The 11,454-nt window shown below is 29.0% G+C and overlaps 1 protein-coding gene across 2 annotated transcripts in view; it reads right to left on the bottom strand.

Moving 5' to 3' along the window:
- The window catches only part of LOC106684895 (venom carboxylesterase-6), a 23,743-nt gene extending 15,006 nt beyond the window's left edge, over nucleotides 1–8,737 (bottom strand). The window contains exons 1-3 of one of the 2 annotated variants that reach the window (XM_014427214.3): nucleotides 8,657–8,737; nucleotides 4,818–5,141; nucleotides 4,593–4,745 (exon numbers count right to left, since the gene is read on the bottom strand). In XM_014427214.3, coding sequence (XP_014282700.1) covers nucleotides 4,593–4,745; nucleotides 4,818–5,009 — 345 coding nt within the window. In that variant the 5' untranslated portion in view covers nucleotides 5,010–5,141; nucleotides 8,657–8,737. Of the gene's footprint in view, nucleotides 1–4,592; nucleotides 4,746–4,817; nucleotides 5,142–8,001; nucleotides 8,018–8,656 lie in introns of those variants that run through there. The other variant, XM_067047958.1, reaches the window with a different exon arrangement.
- Nucleotides 8,738–11,454: the final 2,717 nt, after the last annotated feature.

Genomic DNA, 11,454 nt, shown 5'->3' with positions numbered 1-11,454 from the left:
AAAGAAGCCATTTTTATTTTACATATTTTTAAATATTTGGCCTTTTTTACATATTTTGTTGTAAATCACATATTTTCTGAAATATTTGTTATTTTTAACATATTTTTAGGTATTCTATCCTGAATCACATATTTCCTTAAATTATTTGTTCAATTTTAAATACATTTTTCGCAGCAACTACATAAAATTCAAGAAAACGGAAGATACTTAAAGATGAAATTTATCATTTATCATAAAAAGTGCGTAAAAACTCTATGTCTATGTCTTCATCTTTGAACACAAATTAAATGAAGAGGCAATAATAAATTTTCACACAGAATTACATCGAGAATTCCTCAGAATCAATTTAAAAGAGCAAGGGTCTTATTCCTGTAGCATTTTCCTAGAATTTGTTTGTTTACTCTTCAATCCATTTCTCTGTTTCTTTCTTTCCTCCTCAGATGCCACAGGTACCAATACTATGTATTTAGATTTGTGCCGAGCATTTGTCAGGGCAGACATTCCTATCTACAAAATTAGCAATCCGGACTTAAAGACCTTTTTTGAGAAATACACATGCCGAGTAATGCCAAATGAAAGCACTGTAAGAAAATAATATTTGAAAATTATATACGAGGAGACTTTATAACGGAAATTCGGAAAGCAATTTTGGATGGGCCGATTTGGATTTCTGTGGACGAGACTACGGATATGGAAGGGCGTTATATCGCAAACATAATCGTTGGCAGCCTAAGTGTTGAGGCACCTTCAAAATCGTATTTGCTGAATTGTGAAATCCTCGAAGAATATAACCATGAAACGATTGCAAGATTTGTCAACCAATCTATTACTGTTCTTTGGCCTATAGGCATCACTAATGGTAAAGTTTTGTTGTTTTTGTCAGACGCGGCATCTTACATGAATAAAGCTGGTAATGCCCTTAAAAATTAAAAAAAAATTTTTTTGAAGGCTCCCAGTCGTATTACAATTTTTGAAGAAACACATCCTGACTTAGCTTTACCACCGGATTACGCGATAACACGATGAGGGACCTGGCTTGATGGAGCCCGATATTATTGTTTAAATTTTGAAAAAAATAAATAGATAATATCAAAACTTAATGTTGACGCCACTGCAGTAGAGAAAGCGAACAACTTGTTAACAATTAACTCAATAAAGACTGATTTGGCTTACATAAGTGCAACGTGGTATTTTTCTCCAACACAATTACAAAATTAGAAGAACAGAACCTTCCACTGACGCAAAATTTAAAAAGTGTGAACGAAGCAATAGAAAGACTGGAAAATATAGGTGGTGAAAATGGAGAAGTCATAGAGAAAAAAGTACAAGACGTGTTAAAAAAAATCCAGGATATAAAATCATTGAGTCCATTGGAGCCGATGCAGAATACCGAACTAGATGCAATGGAAATAACTTAATTAGTAAGTTTAAGTAAGTTAAGTAACATAATTTCTTTAAAATATTTTTCATATAAGATATAATAAATACATATTTATATAACTTTTTTTAAGTTATAGAGTTACTAATTAATTAAGAAGCATAGGATTCATATGGGATCTCTAGTGGAAAGAGGGGTAACTCACAAAAGATCCAATTGGGTCGAAGTGAGGAAGGGATTCCCGACCCTCAGTGTAATAATAATAATTAATTAGTAATTTATATTATTGAATAATAGAAAATTTATAAATACATATTTTTTTTTTAAATATTTGACAATTTATGTACATATTTTCGATTTTTTAGCACATATAAATCCTATCCCTAGTCATAACGTATTAGTATGGTGCTAGTCATAATAAAGATTTTGTACCAGAGTATGGCTTGACAGGCCCAAGTGAACTCAATAAATTTGTAGTGAAGTATTAACAACTCATTTTAACTCAAATTATATACCTGCCTCACCTTAAATCAACTAATAAATGAGTTAGATAAATTTTTACGATGTTACGCCTTATTTTCTTCTTCTATCTTGTGGACTGAGAGGTGTATACAAAATATAAGAACACAGATGATATGGCCAGAAAGAAAAAATCATAGTGGTGAAATGAAGACTTATTGGACCAAATACGAAATCGTAAGACGGCGCTGGGTGACTACAATTCTGTAGTACACAACCAATGTTTCATTTTCACTTCCGTATTATTATTGTATCAATTACAAAACCGATCTATGAATTGTTTTTCCGGGTTCTAGATGTCAAATTTCAATTACTTTCATGTAACATTTAAATGAAAATATTATTTAACAAGGTAAAGATTGCTTTTATAGAAACTAGAACATTTCGGAGTTTAAACAAAATTGAGGTGTAGATAGTTGTCCGTAGATTACTGATTGGAGAAGATGGTCGGGGGATGCGGTCAGCAAAAAAACAAAACATAAATAAACAAAAAATTATTTATTTATGTCGATCTGAAAATCAGGTCGAAACGTCGGCTTAAATAAATAATTTTATTTATGTTTTGCTGACCGCATCCCCCGACCATCTGCTTCAATCATTATTTATAAAAAATTAGTGGACTTTTTTAAATAATTACTAAACAACTCGAAATGCATAAATGTACATTATGATATACAAAAATAATATATCACAATAGCAGAAAAACAAAAACATTGGTCTTTGAAAAGTGCATTTTGAGAGAAATGTGAAGAAAAACAACTCCAAATTGTAATTAATATATTTACATTAAGTTCTAATAAAAGGCATGACATAATATGCAAAGAAATGACCATACTAAAAACTTCTAAAAAACTCCCAAAGGTAATCATTAAATTTTTATCATATAGTAATAAATGCATACAAAATAAATAAAACTTTCGTATTATTAGAATATTATGTAGGTAAATTTAATAATTACAACTTTAATACTTTTTTTCTTTTTCATATTTATCTCAAAATGCATTTTAAATGTTTTATTTATTTTTCTTCCCTCTACCTTGTCGTTTCCGCCATCAATGTGTTAATTCTCTGCCATTTTTAAAAGAAACATTGAAACTAACCATTTTCTTGGGGGCTGGAATGGAAGATAATAAAATTTATTTCAAATTTAGTCAAATTGACTGTTCTCGTAAAATAAATATTTTGGACGATATTTCACAAAATAAGAAATCATTCCGATTTTTTTTTTACTGTTTGGGGAAATGGTTATTTATGAAGAGCAATATATTACTAAGTAATAATAGTACTTAGTAATAATAGAATAAGAAAAGTGGGCGTTAGAAGAGTGGGTACACAGTATACAAAAATAATTAGCAAAACAAATCTCTAAAAAAATCAACAATTTGCTGAATTTAAAAGCGAAATTAGTTCACCATTTTTAATTTATAAACAAAATATTCTACGTTTCGGCTAACACGCCATCTTGAGGAACAAAAATTTAATTTGCACACTCAAGCATTGACTAACAGACCCGAAGAATGTGCAAAAGAAAATTAAGTTTCTGAGGATGGCGTATTAGCCGAAACGTAGAACATTTTGTTTACAAATTAAAATTAGTGTAATAAATTTAACTTCACCTTAAATAAATATACCAATCAACAATATTAATGAAGAAGATAAACAGAAATTGAAACGAAGGACCTAAGTAAACGGGAAAAGGTAATATATTACAACCAAGTGGGGTACATGACTCAGTGCAAAATAATCAACAATGTTTAATGTTAAAGGGGAATTAAATGTAAAATTTATATGTGGCATTGAGCAACTAACACCATGGACCTGGGTTCGAATCTGGCTGTGGCACATCATTATTTTCTGTTTCATTTTAGCCATGAGTCAGTCCTGTGGGTTCTGGGGTCCACTCAGCCTCATAAACTGGGTACCCTTAATTAGGTAAAAATCTGGCGGCCGAGCGTGATTCTGACCAAATCACCTCCTTGCACAACCATTGGTATAACAATACTTCTTTACTGAGTACTGTATCCCTGACCCTTCATGGTTTGTAGTGAAAATAAAAATAAAATTTATTCTGGAACAAATATCCCCTCAGAATAAATACATGGTTACACATTAAGATTAATTGTCTGGAAAACATCTAGAAAGTTTCAGTATGCATTAAAACGTTAGGTTAAATTACGATTTATTATAGTAATAGATACATTGTTAACAATGATACGGATTAATAAAATAATAGATAATAAAAAGTTAATTAATAAGAAGATAAATTTTAAAGACAATTATTTAACTCTAAATTAAAAAAAAAACTTTGTAACTATTCTTATAATTAGTAGATGAAGATGGACGGGCAGATCGAAACATTGGAAGGATTATTCAATTAATGTTAAATTGATTGCTCATTTTAGTTTTAAATTTTAACGAATTTTATCTACTATAAATCAAAAAGGAGCTAAAAAAGCTATTTTTTCAGGAGCCTAATTTTGGAGTTGAAAATAACAATTGAAAGAAAAGCGAAGATCTCGTTTAAAATACGACATATCGATAAAGTTTCTATAAAAGCAAATATTGTCGGTAATAAATGAAAATTTTGGTTATTATTCGATTTTTAGAATCAAAATTCAATTGTTAACATCACAAGATACATTTTTTTTTTACCTATTATAATAATTGAAATTAATCTTAATTTAGGATTACTTACTTTTGGAGTGTAGACATTCAGATAAAGACAGTCTTCAGAGCCTGTTACTTGACAAAAATCGTATTTGTAGGTCATGTGGCTGTACTGTAAACATTCTGGAGGGAGGATCGTAGCATTTAAAATTCCGGACCATTTCGATGCGGCCACTGGAGCCTAAAATGAAGTATTTTGTCACTACGCCATTAGGCTATATCAGTATATTGCATTATTAATAGTTATTAATACCTCGAAACGAAGCTTTGATATCGGGGGCTCTGCGTAAGGTATGCCTAAAAAGGAAGAAATCTTCCGGTTATTTAGTGTCGTCTCATATTTCCCTTTGAGTAAGCCCTGTCCAAGCTGGACGCTGGGCTGGAGAGAGGAAGAAAAGATGGCGGGAACGACCACCAAGAATAAAACACAGAGTAGGTCGTACATATTAGGAGTCCTTTCTTGGAATGAATCTACTTCTATGTCTGTTTAAATAAAGAAAATTATATCTGATGTAAGAAAGCCTTGGAGACCCTCTTATTTTACACTCTCCCAACCGCAGGTCCAAGTCTCGTATGTCTGTAAAAAAGAAAGAAAAGGGTCTGGATGTAAACAACATTCCCACGAAGTGAAGCGTACATTATATTCCTTTCCTTTAGGTTTTCAATTTCAATATTTTATTTCATTAACTTGTGTATTAATTAAAAAACTAATAATAATTTATTCATTAGTCAGAAAAAAATTAAAGGATGAATAGAAATTAAACCTTTTAAATACCACAAAAGAAATAATAGTTACGATTTCCAGTGATCACACACCATTCTTACTATTCCTAATTGATTTCAAAGGAAATGGAATGAACTTCTTTGTCTTACATAAAACTGATTTCATTCATATTAAGTCATGTAGAACCACTTATGCATGTCTCTGTTTGAACAAAAATTAAAATTTTATCAGGAGGGTAATAAACAGAAATTGAATCATCAAAAGCAGTTCTGAATACATTCAATGGCATTCCTAGGCCTGGGGTTCCATAGTAGGTTTTCTTAATTGAATGATTAATTATTTGGAAAGAATAAATGTTGGCCAATAAATACACTATATACTTGGTTTTTATTTCTTAGTTATTAAAATTATGGAGTATATTTCTTTTTCTTATGTGAGAAGATGGTCAGGAGTGCTGTCATTAAAGATACACAAATAAGCAAAACTTATTTATTTGTGCTGATGTTTCGACCTGAATTTCAGGGCTTCATTCCTTTCTTACCCATTGTATCATATATTATGTTGATTTAAATTGTTTTCACTATATATTTTTTAATCATTACTTTCTTAATTTCAATTACTCATTATTTACATTTTCTTCAGCACCTTTCATTATGTTTATTTCATGATTTACAGGAGCATTGTCTGATTTGTAATAAGTTTTTTGTCATTTATTTTTATAATTCTTACCTCTATAATATTATATTTTGTCTTCTATTAGTTATTGTTATATATATTTCCAAGTTTGTATGCTATTATTTTTCTCTGAATTACGGTTATTATCTCATTTGGTTTTTCAGCCCTGATGAAGGCATGAAATTCAGGTTGAAACATCAGCAAAAATAAATAAGTTTAGCTTATTTTTGTATATTTGCTGATCGCACTTCCGACCATCTTCTCCTCATAACTTTTAATATCTAATTATATTTATTTTTCAAATGAAAGCCATAAACATAAGCAATGGTTTATTTATTTTATTAAAATATCAATAACAACAAATATTCTTTATTACCCAGATTGTTTTGTGAATTCATTCCATTAGTTGTGGAAAAACAAAATTAGATTTGGTTTTAGCAAGTGATAATGTGGGGGCTTTGTTTTGTGGTAAAAAAACACCCCAAGTGATTTACAATGTTATAATTATTGAATAATTTTAATTAGTAAAAAGTAAGTGAGTAAATAAAATCAAATAATATATCTAAGAAATAATAATAATAAATGCTTAATTAAAGAATGAAAGAAACAAAAAAGTATTATTGAATTAATAAAACAAATTATCCAATAACAATAAATTTGGTAAACATATCTTTAATTATATCGTACCATATCTGTTAATCGCTAACCAGAAGAACTAATTAATAAATCAACCACAAAGAAACTTAAAAAAGAAATATTTAACTGTGTACTTTCTTACTTCTATGATTCCCAATAACTGATTTTGATTCACCAAATGGCAATATCAGCCTGTATTTTTTCTTAACTCCACATAATTATTCATTATATTACGATTAGAATTAGCAATGTATGTGTGCTTAGTAATAGATGCTATTTATTTAGATATTATTGGATCCTTATTTTTATCATATTCTCTATCATCTTGTTTTATTTTCAATATTAAATAAATTCACTAATTGTAAATTTGCAGCTTTATTATTCACTTCAAAGTCCTGGAAGTTATTTTTATTATTATTATTTATTTAATTTAATATTTTTACTTTATTTTCATATTAGTAGTTGTTAATTAAATTAGTTATATCACGTAAGATCAATTCATGTTGTACTTATCCAACTTAAAAATTATAGCCTCCACATCGCCCTAATTGTTAAAATTGTAATAATTACATTTCATTTATGTCTATCATTTTTATGTGTCATTTTGGCACCGACTGATAGATGTCATCTGGTTAGACCACATTGGATGTAATTTTTTAAATGAATAAAAAAAAAAAACTGACATATATGGAAAACATAATTTGAGAAAAAGAAAAGAAATAAATACAATGTTCATAACTGAATTTATTGTATTAATTTGAGTTTCAGTCTTTGAGATGAAGTTAAATTTCCTATACAGCTAGTAGTTACCAATGAATGAAATTGCTCAAACTTTTTTTAATAAATTTATCTGCAGATATGAATAGTAGTTCTCGATAGAACTGACTATTTCTTATAACCTCAGGAAACAAAATTTTAAAACCATAGGTGCAAAATCAATATATTGGAACTACGAATATTTAAAAAGTTTTATGAGAAGTGATTTAAGCTGGCTTGAAAAAAATAAATTACTACATTACTTTGAAAAAAAAAAAAAATTGAAAATATCTCAGCAAGGAGTAAAGATAAAATTGTAGTCAATTTATACATTAAAAAAAAAACAATGTATTGGACTTGGTCTTCATCTTTGTTTTAGAAGATCTATTTCTTGACACTGTGGTCCTAATGAATTAATATAACACTAAAATTTTATCTAAACCAGTTCTAAAGAAACAGAACTTCAGTTTTTTAATTCATTTTTTGGGGGGATTCAAATTAACATGTAAATTAAGAGAGAATTCTACTTTGTTTTATCAGTAACTTAACTTCGACTATCCTAGACAGCCAAGGAGGTAAACATATTAATATATTTAAAAAAGAGTTATGATGAGGGAATTACATAATTTGAAATATACATACGTACTTAAAAACTGATACTAAGATGTGTTGTATGAATTTATAGTTACTCCAGTACACTATATGGACTCAGGCCTTTAACCCTCTAATCCTGATTAATCCCGCTAACACTGCTGAACCCATACAGTGTCAGGGAAAAAATAAACCATTCTTACTTACAATGTTACATAACTTTTGAACATTGTGTTCAATTCGATATATTTAAACAAAGTCTACTTTAGTAACAGTGAGATATTCCAATAACCTTAGGAAATGATAAAGTAAGTAATAAATTAATTACTTTAATATATTTTCTTTTAATTGTAGTTGTATTTTTGGATGATTCAAATTTAAAAAATATTTTTTAAAGGTTATACTAAGCCTTATAAATATGTTGATCAGTGTCTAATGAGGTAGATTTTTTGAGCCTAATACTACAAAACAACCCACTAACATACCTTAGAGCAACTACAGTTGTCAATCATTATTTTTCTTGTCATGAGAAATATATTAAATCTATGAAGTCACAATTATTTTGGAAATTAAAATCCAAATCATTAACTTTGAATTGACCAATTACTTCTTATATTTTCAAAATTGAAAACAGAAATAGAAAAAAATCATTCCAAAATCTTAAAATCAGATTCATGGTTAGAAATGGAACTCTATACATGAATACTTACCTTATCCTGCCAGTGACAATATCTGAGATCCACTGGCCCCAATCACGGTAGGGGCAACATGTAATTTTTCAATATACACTTAAGTGGCCTATTTAAGAGCCTGCCAATTAAAATTAATAATAAAAATCTAAGCTACAATTTCCTTTCATTAAAGCTAATTATATAAATCAAGCTATTATTTTTAGTTGAACATTCTCCATCTTAATGGTTTTATCTAATCATCATACCAACAGTCAAATTATGTCTCCAAAGAATATATCAAAATTTTAAAAGAAACTAATCTGGGACTGTATTATTCTTAATTTAAAGTAATTATATAAGAAATATGTGCAAAAAGTTATAATTTATCAACAGAAAACTATTAATGTTAGAATCAATAATATTAGAATTGATACGTTTTAAGATTTATGCTGTTGATGAATATTTAAAATGTTTAACAAATTTAGGGTATTTTTGTTCTAAATTTCAATTACGTTTAAACTAAAATTTCTAAGCAATAATTTCTCTTTAATTTAAGCGATCAGAAAAATAAATTTAAAGTACAGCTCAATTTAACTAATCTGTATTTTGTGTCAGTCTGTTGGTGATGGGACTCACCAGGTTTGTTGATTTGAAGAATTTAGTTACTTGTACTCAGGCTGTTTGTGTGTCTGCAACCATTGTGGCTGTCCTGTCTGTGTCCTAAATAATGGGTTCATACAGTACAGCAGAGCCTATGTAGAGGGGTTTTGTTTTTATCTGAAACTTTGTTTCATTTTAAAACAGGAATGTTGTGGTTGAGTTTTATACTTTTTATTAGTTAGTAAATTTGATAAAATTAATACTGGGCCATTTTCGCACAGGTCCGTGATTTAAATGATTATCGGTTCGACCAATTACACCAGGACACAAATATGACTAGACAGAACTAAATTTATTCCTTGATATCAAATACATATAATTCCAGTAAATATTTTCGATTGATGAAGGGCATTCCATTCTTTTTTTTCAATTCCAACATAAATACTAAGTACAGTGTAATATAGGCAATTCGAATTAATTGCTGCAGGGGTGTTCGGGTTACAGAAAGTAGAAAAATAGTCTAACAAAATTCATCAATATCAATGTACATGACTATTTTTATTTATGAAGTGGAGATGGTTGGAGAGTGAGTGTGATTAGCAAAAAAACATAAAATTATTTATTCATGCCAATGTTTCGACCTGAGTTTTGGGTCTTTATCAGGGAGCTTGCGGCAGAGATAATTCAATGTCTCATGCAAGTTCCCTGAAACTCAGGAGAAACACCGGTATGAATAAATAATTTTTCATTTATTTTTGTTTGTTTGCTAATTGCACCCCACCCCCCTGACCATCTCCACTTATTAATCTACGATCAACTATCTATAGCTCATATTTTTTAAAAATATTTTATTGGAAATTTGAGAGCTTGAAATTATAAAAAAAAAATTTTCTTTTACATTCTGAGTAATGATTTAATTTGTTCTGAATGGATTGATAAAAAAAAATTACTTCAGCAACAAAATTAGTATAATATGTATTCCTACTATTAAAAATTAGTTTAATAGAGTCAAATGATTTTATTTATGCAATAGATATTAGGTATTTTTAATTCCAACTAAATATTATGAACACTTCCGTAGGAATCAGATTGCCCAATATCGAAACTGTAGGAATTTCCAGTGATGACAATAACTTGCCTATAGATTGGAAAGTTAAAAATGCCCTTTATACAGGTGAACTTATATCTGAAAACAGAAATGTTATTGTGTGCTGAGTTTTCTAAAAAAAACAGTTTTTCTTTTCAGTTCAAATTACTGGAGTATTTGGAGCATAGAAGTTTGGATTACCTATACTAAATTGTATTCCTATCTTCAGTAAGCAGCACTAACAATAGCATTACAACGAACCTAAAAATACTATTTCATTCCTCACGTTCTCAGCATTCAGGGAATTGGATCTGCTATATGAGTACGTGGTCATTTATTAAGAGTAGACATATCAATTGAAGAGAAACTACATTTGCTGATTAGAACAGGTACAGGTGATATGCTATACCAATGAAGTATTTTGAATTAGGTAGATATTACTCTATTTTAAATACAATACAATTATATAAGCACTAAAAAAAAAAAAAAAAAAAATGGAATTAGGAAGTGACTAGATAGAATATTTTCTAGGCATGAAGAGAATCATAGTAGGTAAAAACTGAATAACCGACTATATGTATGTGGGGGAGGGGAAGGGGAAAAGGTATTTACAAAAGGAAATCTCCATTACCTTTACTCTACTAACTTTACCTTTACAAAAAAACTATCAGCACTAATATCAGTAAGGGGTAAAGCCAAGGATGCCGTTGATTCCTCTTGAGTACAATACAATGGTTTACTCACCAATGATTATACCAGATATGTATACTAAAAAATTGATGAATCCTACTTATCATTTATCATGTAATAAAATCTATAGGTAATGTGGAAATAGAAATCTATGGTGGATTAGAGAATCGTAGATTACATTGAAAGGAATTTTAAGTTACTTTTAAAGGCAGCCCCCTCAACAAATGAGAGCCTTATAAACATTGTTTTATTGTCATAAAATATTGGTTTATCCAAGGATTCAAGCTGTCAACTAATCGTGTTTTTAAAGTCAATAAATAAATAATGCTTCAGAGCAGGAAACTAGTGTTCTAACCACTCTTCTATTTACTGATAAAGAAAAGACTGTTTATGATTTAATGAACATACCACTTCTTCCTTATCAATGAATTCATTTCTATCATAGTATGATATTGAAATA

The sequence above is a fragment of the Halyomorpha halys genome, unplaced genomic scaffold, assembly GCF_000696795.3.
Source record: "Halyomorpha halys isolate HHAL.00 unplaced genomic scaffold, Hhal_1.1 Scaffold626.1, whole genome shotgun sequence".
In the NCBI taxonomy this organism is placed as follows: domain Eukaryota; kingdom Metazoa; phylum Arthropoda; class Insecta; order Hemiptera; family Pentatomidae; genus Halyomorpha; species Halyomorpha halys.
This window is presented reverse-complemented; position numbering and strand designations above follow the sequence as displayed.